General features: G+C 38.8%; 1 protein-coding gene across 1 annotated transcript in view; it reads left to right on the top strand.

Moving 5' to 3' along the window:
* The first annotated feature begins 495 nt into the window (after positions 1-495).
* The window catches only part of dera (deoxyribose-phosphate aldolase (putative)), a 21532-nt gene continuing 9941 nt past the window's right edge, over positions 496-12086 (top strand). Inside the window, exons 1-4 of the mRNA XM_044344076.1 lie at positions 496-679; positions 1963-2060; positions 3524-3671; positions 11912-12007. Of these exons, the coding sequence (XP_044200011.1) occupies positions 649-679; positions 1963-2060; positions 3524-3671; positions 11912-12007 (373 nt within the window). The 5' untranslated portion in view covers positions 496-648. The remainder of the gene's footprint in view (positions 680-1962; positions 2061-3523; positions 3672-11911; positions 12008-12086) is intronic.

Here is a 12086-nt window from a genome sequence, read left to right as displayed (position 1 = left end):
CATTTTTAATAGAATGGCCATTCTAGCCTCTTGGCTTTTATTTTGACGTTTTTACACTTCACTTCTGCTTCCTGTCTGTCCACCGCCCCACTGTCTGTCCCAAATGAGAAATGAAAAAAAAAAGCACCGTCTTTTGAATTTGGTTTTCTGGTTTTTCGTTTGGAAACAATAAAGGAATAGATCACGTGCTTTCGTTTTTCGTTTATAATGACAAAAAGGAAGAAAAACACGTGCTTTCCGTTTTTGGTTTCAAACGCAAAAACCAATTGGCTGAATGACCGCAGATCTGTTTATTCTTCAATCCAAAAAGGAATAACGATAAAACGAATTAGTTTTTCGTTACTTGATTCTGACACCAAAAACGGTTATCAGTTTTTGTTTTGAAACAAATAACAGATTTTCCATTTTTTTGGTTTTTAAATTACAAATGAAATACGAATTATCCGATGATACCTGGACCGGTTCCGGGTCCCATCCCGGAAGTAGTAGTCATTCAATTTTACTGCGGAGGGGTTCCTCCACTCAACACCAACGATCTTTGTTGTAGGCAGGAAGTGGTGCGTTGACAGTTTACATAAGGTCGGTGAGCGGTGGTTACTGCTATTAATTTTAATATCTGCACATAAAAAATATAATCTGTCCTTCAATATGTCCGCCAGAAACCCAGGGACGAAGCTCGGTAAGTCTTAACGCTAGCCGGAAGCTAATTCTGTAAGTTAACTTAGCTGTAATGATTGGTTCGTTAAAAAAACACGTGTGTTCATCTCCGTTTTACTGTTATTTACCACAACTTTGCCTTTCACTGGAATTATCTAACCTTTAATTAACAACTGTATTTTACCTTGCACCCATTTTCACCTTTCAGCGTTAAATAGAAATGTGTTTTATTAAAAACAAATCGCTAAGTTCAGCCTGTTCGTTTAATAAGTCACTTATTAAAGGTAACTGACCTGCTTAACATGGAAATGTTACTGTTACCCACTGTAGCATACATAGGCTACTGTAACACAGACATAATGTCATTACATAACATTTATAATAACTTAGAAACACTTTCAAACAGGCCCTGCGGGGTAAAGGTCACACACAGTGTCAGCTATATATCAGTTGCTAACTGCACTTTTATTATAACATACATACTGGCAACATACAGTTAAATATGATGTGATATGAGTGCTGGGACTACAGTCAGGACCCCTCATGACTGTGTAATTTAGAACTCATGACTACTCTTCTCTTCCTGCTCAGCTGACAAGTTAAACCCTGCTTGAACCTCAGCTCAAAACATCTCTGTCAAGCTGTGATGAATTTAGCACCATGTTAACACATGTCAGTAGCTAACTTGACTTCCACACACAGAACACATCAGTCTCTGACATGTTGTAATATGTAAGTGGAGGTTAAATACATTGATTCAGTTACATCAGTTTCTTTGCCAGTTTTTCATGTCTTTACTTTCCCTGTCAAACAGTGGCTTGTTTAAAGTCCAGTTTACACACTGGGGTAGATGTTGGATGTTAAACATTGAATATCAGTCCATCTATGCAATACACCAGACCGCAGGTGTGAAAACATTCTTCAAATCCTAGAGTGAGATTTGAATTTATACGCACATCATTTGTTCATTGCTGTTTTGTGAATATCACTATTTGTGCTTTGCCGAGAATAACATATTTGTATTCAGACACACCCCTAGCAGAAACATTGATGATTATATTGAATGCATCAAGATTAACCTTATTGATTTTCTCATCTGACCACATATCCCAAAATGTTGGACTATTCCTTTAAATCACTGCCTCTGTAAAATAATTACATTACTACAAAGAGTGTCAGTGGAAAGTCAAATGCTGTTTCAGAACATTTTGCAAGAGCAAGTACTGAAAAATCCTGAAAAATCTTTGGAGGGCAAAAATACTTATTCACATTTATTCGTCTGTGTTTTCTGTTCATGTGAGTCAGACCTGGAGAGGATATTCAAAGTGAGAGTGAACACACAGGCTGTCCTAAAGAGAGCTCAGCACATCCAAGGACAGAAGATCGCCAAAAAACAGTGGCAGGTAGAACTCTCCTTTCACCTGCATCCAGTGTGTGTTATTCTGTACATAATGGGAGATGATGAAGTACAGTATGGGACTTGAATGTGAAGCATGGAGATCTGCAGAGGAACAGGACCTCTTCATAAAGACACAGAGAAGAAATATCAAATTCTATTACAGATCCTTAAAAAATAATGTGCAGTCCTCTGCTTTATATACAAGAAGTACCCCTTTGCATTAAATATGATAATTGTGTCATATTGGAAATTGCTGTGAACATTTAAGATGCTAAAATAATAATTTGCATCTGCAGCAATTTCAATGTAGGTCATCTGATGAATATTATACATGGAATTATTATTCTGCTGTGTCTTCTCATTCCTGAATATTTTCCATATAAATTCATTATGAATAATTATCTTTTGATAATACAATAAACCATTAGTCTGTAAAATGGCGAAAATAATAACAAATTCCCACAGGGGCTGCAACTAACAATTATTTCATTATTGATTAATGTAGTTACTCTTTGGTTAACATGTTTCCATGACTGAAAGTGATGTCTCCAAATGTCTTGAAAACTCAAAGATATTGAGTTTACAAAGTTTACACGTTTCACATTTGAGAGGCTGAAACCTCAAAATGGTTGGTCTTGGTAACTTAACACTCGACTCATTAACTTAATAATGAATTTAAAATGATTGTAAAAGTTAGGGCTGCAACTAACAAATATTTTCATTATCGATTAATCTGTTGGTTATTTTCTCAATTAATTGTTTGGTCCATAAAATATCAGAAAAATGTTGATCACTCTTTCCCAAAGCCCAAGGTGACATCCGCAAATGTCTTGTTTTGTTAACAACCCTAAGATATTCAGTTTACTTTTATGGAGGACTAAAGAAAGCAGAAAATACTCACATTTAGAAGCTGGAATCAGAGAATTTGGTTTTTTTTCTTAAAAATGATTCAAAATGATTAATCGGTTATCAAAATTGTTGGCAATTCATTTAAAAGTTGGCAACTATTCAATTAATTGATTAATTGTTGTAGCTCTAGTAAAAATTGTCATTACCTAATTTTCTTTTGGTTTAATTGATAAATCTATTGATTGTTTCAACATATATTCACAACTGTGCAGTTAGCATGAGCAACCATAGAAAAGAGCATCACATACAGAAGATTAAACAAATAATTACATAAATAAGCATTTATATGTCTGCACCTTTATGCATAATGTGTGTGTTGTTTTATTATTTTTCTTTATTCTGTGCAATTGTGGCACATGCACTGTGTCCATGTCTGTCAATAAGACGTGTGTGATATGTATAAAATAGCAAGATAGTCTAAGGAAAAAGATGTCACACTAATGTCCACACTATTTGTTTGACAAAGCATTTGACAGCACTGAGATTTAGCTCTGAATATGAAGACAAACTAAAGTATTTGCCCTGATGTTAGGTGCCATGTTTTTGTTTATCCTGCAGGCCGCCTGGCTGCTGAGGGCTGTCACATGTATTGACTTGACCACTCTGGCTGGAGATGATACACCGTCCAACGTCCATAGGCTGTGTCTGAAAGCCATCCAGCCTGTCCGATATGACCTGCTCAAGGAGATGGATATGCACGACAAAGGTCTGCTGCTGCTTTACACACCACAGACAGACCAGGGTTCAGTCACTGCAGCTGACAGTTAACAGACAACTTTGTCATCTAAGCGATAGCTGATTATGAGAGCAGTGTTCTAAATCACTGAGCCAACAGACATTCCCAGTAATGAGAGGAAAAAATCTCCATTTTGATGATCAAAATGTATTTGTCTCAAACTAGAGCTTGAAGCCCAGAGATTTGTACATCATTAGTGAAAGCAAGACTAGTTTAACATGAGAATGAATGATATGTGTAAAAAGTGTTTGAAGGAAGAGAGAGTCTGTAAGTTTAAGAAATTGCAGTCAATGAAAACATGACAGGGACTCTCTATCAATTAAGGTTCAGATCTCAAAAACTGTTAGTCCTATGTGAAATGTACTTACATTTTGAGAGAGAGGAGGCTTGTGGCAACATAATGAGGCAAGATGTGAAAAGTGCCTTGAGATGACTTCTGTTGTGATATGGCGCTATATAAATAAAGATTGATTGATCGATTGATTGATTGAAGATATGTGCTTGAGGAGTTAAAATTGTGGGAGTGAGAGCAGTTTAGAAAAACATTTCTGGTCTAAAATTATCTGTGCTCTCCACTGTGCCTGATCACATGACACACTGGTGAGACCTGAAAAATCTGAAACACCCCTGACTTTGGGCTTAAATTGCTGAGAAACTACAAAAGATATCACTAAACAATCTGATAACTTTGAAAATTCAAAGTTTTGTGAACTTTTTACAGTTTGAATGGCGTCTGTAGGATAAGGGATGTCTGAGCAGTTGAGTGTCAAAGTGACCAAGGTTCCAACTCAGTTGAACGGATCGTTCCATTGACTGCCATTATAAATTTTAATGTTTTAAAAATAATATATAGAATCACTGTAAGATGTTACAATAAAGTAAAATACAAGCAAACATCTGTTGAATGAGCTGCACAGATTGACAATTGAACGATTTTTATAGCACAAAGTATGCAGCAGTTGAAAGGAGCCAAAAAATGAATGGAAGACGGAATAAGAACTAGAAGACACACTTTATGTAACAGAAAAAGATGTGTTTAAGAAGCATTTCAATGTACATTTTAGGTAATAATATTAAAGAGAACTCAAGTCAAATTGAATAATGGTACATGATAGCAGCACAAGATTTTAAGCGGGACGTCTGAGCAATTGAGTCTCAAAGTGACAAAGGCTCCAACTCAGTTAGACAGTTCCTCCCATAAACTGCCATTATAAATTTTAATGCTTTAGAAAAATATATAAAATCACTGTAAGATGTTATAATAAAGTACAATACAAGCAAACATCTGCTGAATGAACTGCACAGATTGATGTTTGAATGGTTTTTATAGCACAAAGTATGCAGCAGTTGAAAAGGGCCAAAAAACATATGGAATGTGGAATGCTTAAAGCATTCACACTAACTAGTGTGACATCTGCAATTAAAAATGCACACCTGTCTGACACTTCAACTATTTCCAGGGTTGAAATTCTAGCTACAGATGTTTTTGAAATGCTGTTAGAAGATCTAAAAAAAAAAGCTGATGTTATGTCTATAGCAGTTGATGAGTCCACAGACTAAACTGACACCGCACAATTGTGCATATATATTCGATTTTTTTCATGGCAAATGATTCCGAGAGGAATTACTCGGCTTACTACCATTAGATGGACACACAACTGGCGAGATCAAATTTCGTCATTTTTCACAGACATTGGTCTGGATACAGAGCATGTGTGCATGCTTGTAATGGATGGGGCTCCATCTATGGCAGGGAGAGTGAGTGGTTTGGTAGCACGCTGGTCTGCTGTTGTACCTCAGATGATGTCCTTACACTGCATTGTGCATCAGACAGTGTTGTGCGCAAAACTAAGCATAGAGCTTAAAATGACAATGGACAGTGTGATGGCTATAATTAATTTCATTTGCTCCACATCAAGCCTCCAACATCACTTATTCAGACATGTCTGCTGAAAATCATGATCTGCTTTTTCACAATGATGTTAGGTGGCTAAATAAAGGCAAAGCACTGAATTGTTTGCTGAACGACCACTTCATGGCCAATGTCTGCAGTCTGTCTGCATGAAGTCTGCATGACTGATCTAAATTTGAGACTACAGGGAAGAGACAAAACTGCCATTGATCTTCTGGAACAGACGTGTGCATTCCAAGTCAAACTGGGTCTTTTCACAACTGACTTGAGCACAGGCAGGATGCTGCATTTTCTGAACCTATGCAAATGCATTGCATCACCCACATAAATCACTGATGTGATGACAGATTTCATTGCAAGGTTGAAAGAGAACTTTGCTGATCAACTGGATGTATTTGCTCCTCCCGTAGAGGTGATGGGCTTTGCTAGAGACCCATTCCCATGGATTTTTCCTCCACAGCAAACGAAGTGGTCCCTTCCATTTATGAGGGGAAATTCTTACTCAAACTTGTTGATATGCAATCATCCATAACCTTGGGACAGGAGCTTCGCACCGGTTCCCTAACGTTAAGAAGGTAGTGATCGTTGTGCTCAGTATATTTGGATCAACATACACATGTCAATCAAGCTTTTCACACATAAACTCAATAAAATGTAACTCTTGTTGCTCTCTGGCTGACACCAATGCCTTTGGATTGCATTGACATCTTACAAGCCAAAAGTCACTGCTGTCGCTCAGAACAAAAAATGTCACTTCTTCCACTAAGAAAGTCATGTCAGCAGTGTAACTGTAGCCTACTTCACAACATAATGTGGGAAATATGGGAAAACAAGTGTTGGGCTGTGGCTACAGGTTTGGCTATCAGCAATAATATTATCAAATTATCAAAGATAATTATTAATTATTAAAAATCAATAGAAATTATCAATAAGTTAATAATAACGGAGCACCACCCTGGGTTCAGGGAAAAAGATAGCCAAATTCAGTCTTAGCTAAGCTATCAATTTGGAACTCTGATTAACAATTAACTCAATATCTGTAACCAAAATTACCATATCAATAGCTAGTTAGGGTTGAAGGATTTTGGAGTTCTTTGCAGAGCAGAGATTGGCAAAATTCACTCTTGTGCAACATTAAACAGACAGCTTGTGTATCCAAAAGCATTTATTTAAAAAGATAAAAGAGCAAAACACACAATATGTAATATAGCTAAATGTATCTATATACAGGGATGTGTGTGTGTGTGTGTGTGTGTGTGTGTGTGTGTGTGTGGAAAACAACAGCGAGATGGCTGTAGTCACCTGGTGACTGAGCACACGGCATGCAGACAATATGGCCAACAAAGAAAACTACACAGACAAAAGGCCAAGCCATGTGGTGTCTTGAAACTGCATGTCCTCCCAGAAGCAAAGTGTGTAAAGCTGGGTTTTAAATCCCTTAAGTGTGTGGGTCTCTCTTGTGGGCCAGTTGGTGTAGGATAAAGGTGCCAAGTTAGAAAGAGGTTAGTTGCATGCAAGGCCGAGTTACTGGATGTAACGTGTGAAGCATAAACTAACCTTAACTTAGCAGTATGGCTATTCTATAGCTTAGCAATGTAAATGCATCACAACAGTAGAACTCAGTGGACAACATTAAACCAAAGTCAGTATGTGTGCATGTGAGAAGGGAGAGGGAGAAAGGGAGATACTGGTAAAGAGCGATAGTGTTATTAGGGCCCGAGCACGAAAGTGCCGAGGGCCCAACGGTCCCTGGCACTAAAAGTGCAAGGAACCTATTGTTTTTGAAGGGATTATTCTCAGGCACTGAAAGTGTGAGGAACCTATTGTTTTTGTAAAGATCATTATAATAATAATAATTATTATTATTGTTATTGTTTATATTATTGTTATTATTCCCCCACGCCATTGCATTTTTGAGTGGCTTAGGATGCTCGAAAACTCACGAAAATTGGCACACATGTCAGAACTGGCTGTTTTGGGACAGTTACTTTAATGTTCATGAAATAGGATGGGCTCATTGCTCTCACCACTCTCAACACAAAAGATATTTTTCAAATTTTTTTGCCCAACAGGAAGTCAGCCATTTTGGATTTCATGTGTCAATTTTCATTTTATGAACACGTTTGAGGCCTTTAGGATGCATGAAATCTAACTAAACTTTGCATATATGTTTGAACTAATGTTTCAATTAGTATCAAAATAGAGCTTAAGTGTGGCATTTAGGCTCTATGGTGCCCCCTAATTACTTTTAGCATTTTTGAGGTTCAAGGGGTGCTCGAAAACTCATGAAGCTTTGCACATGCATCAGAAGAGGTGTAATCTGATGGATATTGGTCTTGGGCATGAGTGTGGCAAAATGGCTCAGGGGCGCCCCCTAGAAAATTTCAAAGTCAAAGCCCCTACCTTCAATTTTGACGTAGATTTATGAAATTTGGTAGGCAGTTGTACCTTCTCCAGACTTGAAAAAGCATCTTGGAGCCACACCGTAAATCCAACAGTGAAAGTGAAGCCATTGACAAGCATTGTATTTTAATGAACTCCTCCTAGAGGACCTTTGCAGTGCTAAATTGCAAAGCTTTCTGGTTTTCATGGAATGCCCTTGGCATGATGTGCTGGACAGTTTTGCCCAAAACATTTTTGGGGCATTAAACAAGAAGTTGTTGTAACTTGACTTTACATTGTCCATTCTGCCCCAAATTTCTCATGCTTGATAAGAGTCTAGGCCTGAACACATCTACATGTCAATATTGAGTCATGCTCATAGCGCCACCTACTGACCACAGGAAGTCATCCTTATGTGACAAACATCATCTGATTTACATGATGTGGTCCACACATGATATACAGCAACATGACTTATAATTAGGGCCCGAGCACCGACCGGTGCGGAGCCCTATTGAAACTGAAGGAGTTATTAGGGCCCGAGCACCGACCGGTGCGAAGCCCTATTGAAACTGAAGGAGTTATTATTATTCCTCCGAAACAAACGCATTTTTGAGGGCCTAAACATGCACGAAAACTCATGAAAATTTGCACAGATGTCAGGACTGGCGAAAATTTCGATATTTTATGGGTCTCGAAATAAAGCGGGACAAAATGGCTCGACAGCGCCACCTAGAAAGTCAAGAAAATTGAGCCCCTCGATACAGATTGTCGTAGGAGAACGAAATTCGGTATGCATATGTATCATGACCAGACGCACCAAAAAGTCTCAAGGACACATAGCCTAACTCCAACAGGAAGTCGGCCATTTTGTATCAAAGTTGAAATTTTGCACCGATTTTGTCATTTCCAGCCCGCATACTTTAACGAACTCCTCCTAGAGATTTGACCCCAGGACTTTCAAATTCGGTCCGTATCATCTACAGGCATAGGAGATTAAAAGTTGTTAAAACAATTCTCATTAGTCTTTCCTAGGGGGCGTGGCTGGGCGGCGAATTTCGATCCTTCGCCATGAAAAATGAAACGGCTATAACTCCGGCATACATGATCCTAAGAGAGCCAAACCTTTTGTGCTTCATAAGAGTCCCGCCCTGAACGGGTCCATGTGACAATACAGGATATGAGTCATAGCGCCACCTCCTGGCAACAGGAAGTTACATGTTTTACGCTCTGACGCCCTGTGGGCAGCACGGTGATCGAATCCAGCTGAAATTTACTGAGAATAGCCTCAAGACCTTGGAGATCTTATATTATGAAGTTGGTGACCCTTCGTTGAAAGGTGTTGCCATGGCGACGCGGCGAATTTCGATGTGACGCCATGAAATTTCAATGCCTTATAACTTGACTCCACGTGGTCTGATCTTTTCCAAATTTCATATGCTTGTTAAGAGTCCCAATCTGAACACATGTTCAGTCTCATATTTAGCGAAAGTCATAGCGCCACCTACTGGCAACAGGAAGTATCATGCGTCGTACTTTGTCTAATTACTCCTAGGAAATTTGGCTGATGCACCTGAAATTAAGTCAGCTAATAAACAAGACCTTGGTGATGCTACATTTGGCAGCTCATGACCCAAAACTGAATGCTGTTACCATGGCGACACATCCTTCGCCATGAAATATGATACTGTTTTTCAGGGAGAAGGGATTGCTCTACAGTCATGAAACTTGACACACATGTCTAGAGTGATGTCAGCTAAAATCCTATGTGGTCGCTTTGAATGGGCGTGGCAAAATGGCTCAACAGCGCCCCCTTTAAAATTTCAAAATTGCAGCTCCGCCTTCCAGATTAACGTAGAAAGATGAAATTCACAGGGCACATGTATAATGTCAACACGCACAAAAAAGCCTCTTGAAGCCTTATTGTAAGTCGAACAGGAAGTCGGCCATCTTGAAAAACTGGTCAATTTTCGCCTTTTTTTGGCCATTTCGCATACCTTGTATTTTAACGCACTCCTCCTACAGATTTCATCGTAAGGACTTCAAAATCAGTGTGTGTCATCTAGAGTAGTGTATGATCATGATGGTTTGGCCGTGGCGTGGCGTTGAGTTTTGATGTTTCGCCATGACAGAGGAAATTGATATAACTTGAGTGTACATGGTTGGATCTGCCTCAAACTTTACACAACAAGTCACTGACAAAAGCCCTTCGACTGAGCGTCACTTCGACATGCGCTGGGGTGCGAGGGCCCGATCATCGCTGCTTGCAGCTTTAATTAGTGTTTGTTCTCTAGTACTACATAGTGGACACAGATAGTGATATTGATCTCCTTCGTGCAACGTCTGATGAGAGTGCAGGTCTGAACACATCTACATACCTGCAATAAAACCCTTCGACTTCGGTGCAACCCCACATGGTGTGAGGGCCCAATCATTGCTGCTTGCAGCTTTAATTTGTTAGTGTTATTGCCACTTGTTAGGTTGCATTTACATCATTGATAGTTGTTTTTTTATTCTGTTTCTGCTCTTTGTGATGTGCCTGGGTCAGATGTCACCAAAAATATTTTTTTTATTTTAGAAGTGAAAAAATAAGCATTGGTATTTCTTACTACATTCATTTGCATTTGTTTAAAAGTTATCATTACCAAAAGCTAAAAAAAGGTTTTAAATAGGCTGCTGAAAATGTCTGGCCCATCTACATTTCCTGGTTTTGACTTTGTAATTGAATAGCCCTGGTATACAGGGAAAGAATAGTGCGGAGCAGCTGGATGAAAGGAGAGATCATTGCACTGGAGCGATGCATCCTCGTATTTAAAATTGCATCCAAAGTCCGACTGAAACTGAAAATAAAACAAAGTAGCCTATAGAAGAAAATAAGTCTGTTTCCACCACTGAACATTTGACTGTGTCAAAGTCAGACACTTCCAGACACTTTTGTGAGGACAAGCTCTGCTCTGTCTGTATGCTTGCCTGGCTCTCTCTCACTGCACTGTCTGGCTGCTCCAACACAGACACACACACACAAAAAAAAACAAAAGAAGAAAGAAACCAGCGTCTTTGATCACTGATAGTTAAAATCTGTAAGCCACACTTCAAAAATTAGGTTGGCGGTAGGAGAGAAATCTGGTTACTGATCTGCTGCATATATATGCAGATTTACAGTAACCAGGTGCATGTAAACACTTTCCCCAATTACTCACATAACCTGTTTTTTCTGAGTAGCCTGGTTACTTAGGTGCCTATAAACACAGTGATGTTAATGATGATTTTTCAAAGAAATTCAAGGACAAGCTTAAGTGATGAGCTTCTTAATAAGGTGCAGCAACATAAGCATGTGTTTTACTCCAGATGTGCAGAGATTCTCTCATCCTTCTCTACAATTTCATCAACTCTTTCACAGACACCTACACACAAATGCTCCTATTGTGGAAACTACAGGGAGAATGGAGTAGTCAAGTGTTAACACATTATACCAGGCTTACAACGATTAGTTTAATTATTGATTAATCTTGTAATTATTTTCCTGATGTACTTGAAAAATGATCAAAACAGTGAATCAGTCATCAAAAGTATTGCCATTTAATTTTCTATTGATTGACTACCTGATTGACTGGCTAATTACTTCAAATATACATAATACATAAAGACATAATTCAGGTTTATTTGACCTTGGGTCTTATTTTCATAGTTTTGTCCATCATTGCTATCAGTAATAATAACATTGTAGTCAATCAGGTTAATAGTAAGTTGTGGTGGTTAGTGGTTAGTGAACCGTAAACTTTGACCCTCAGCAGTTCTAGAGTCTGTTCAGAATCTCAAACTGTCTGCTCAGACCTGAATTCAGCCTGCAGAGGGTGACACAGACCAGCTTATCACCATGTTTCTTCACTGCTCTGCTTCCTGTGTTGTGTGACAGGAGTGACGACAGCTGCAGTGTGTGTGTATCCATCTCGTGTGGCTGACGCTGTAAAGTCACTTAAAGCAGCTAACTCCAGCCTTCCTGTTGCCTCAGGTAAGTCACGTGACACTGAATCACATCAATAGACGCCCTTTACTGCAGGGATGAAATGAATGGTGAGCCAAGGTGTGTG

The sequence above is a fragment of the Thunnus albacares genome, chromosome 23 (genome assembly GCF_914725855.1).
Source record: "Thunnus albacares chromosome 23, fThuAlb1.1, whole genome shotgun sequence".
Lineage (NCBI taxonomy): Eukaryota > Metazoa > Chordata > Actinopteri > Scombriformes > Scombridae > Thunnus > Thunnus albacares.
Note: the sequence above shows the minus strand (reverse complement) of the source record. Positions and strands in the feature narration are given on the sequence as shown.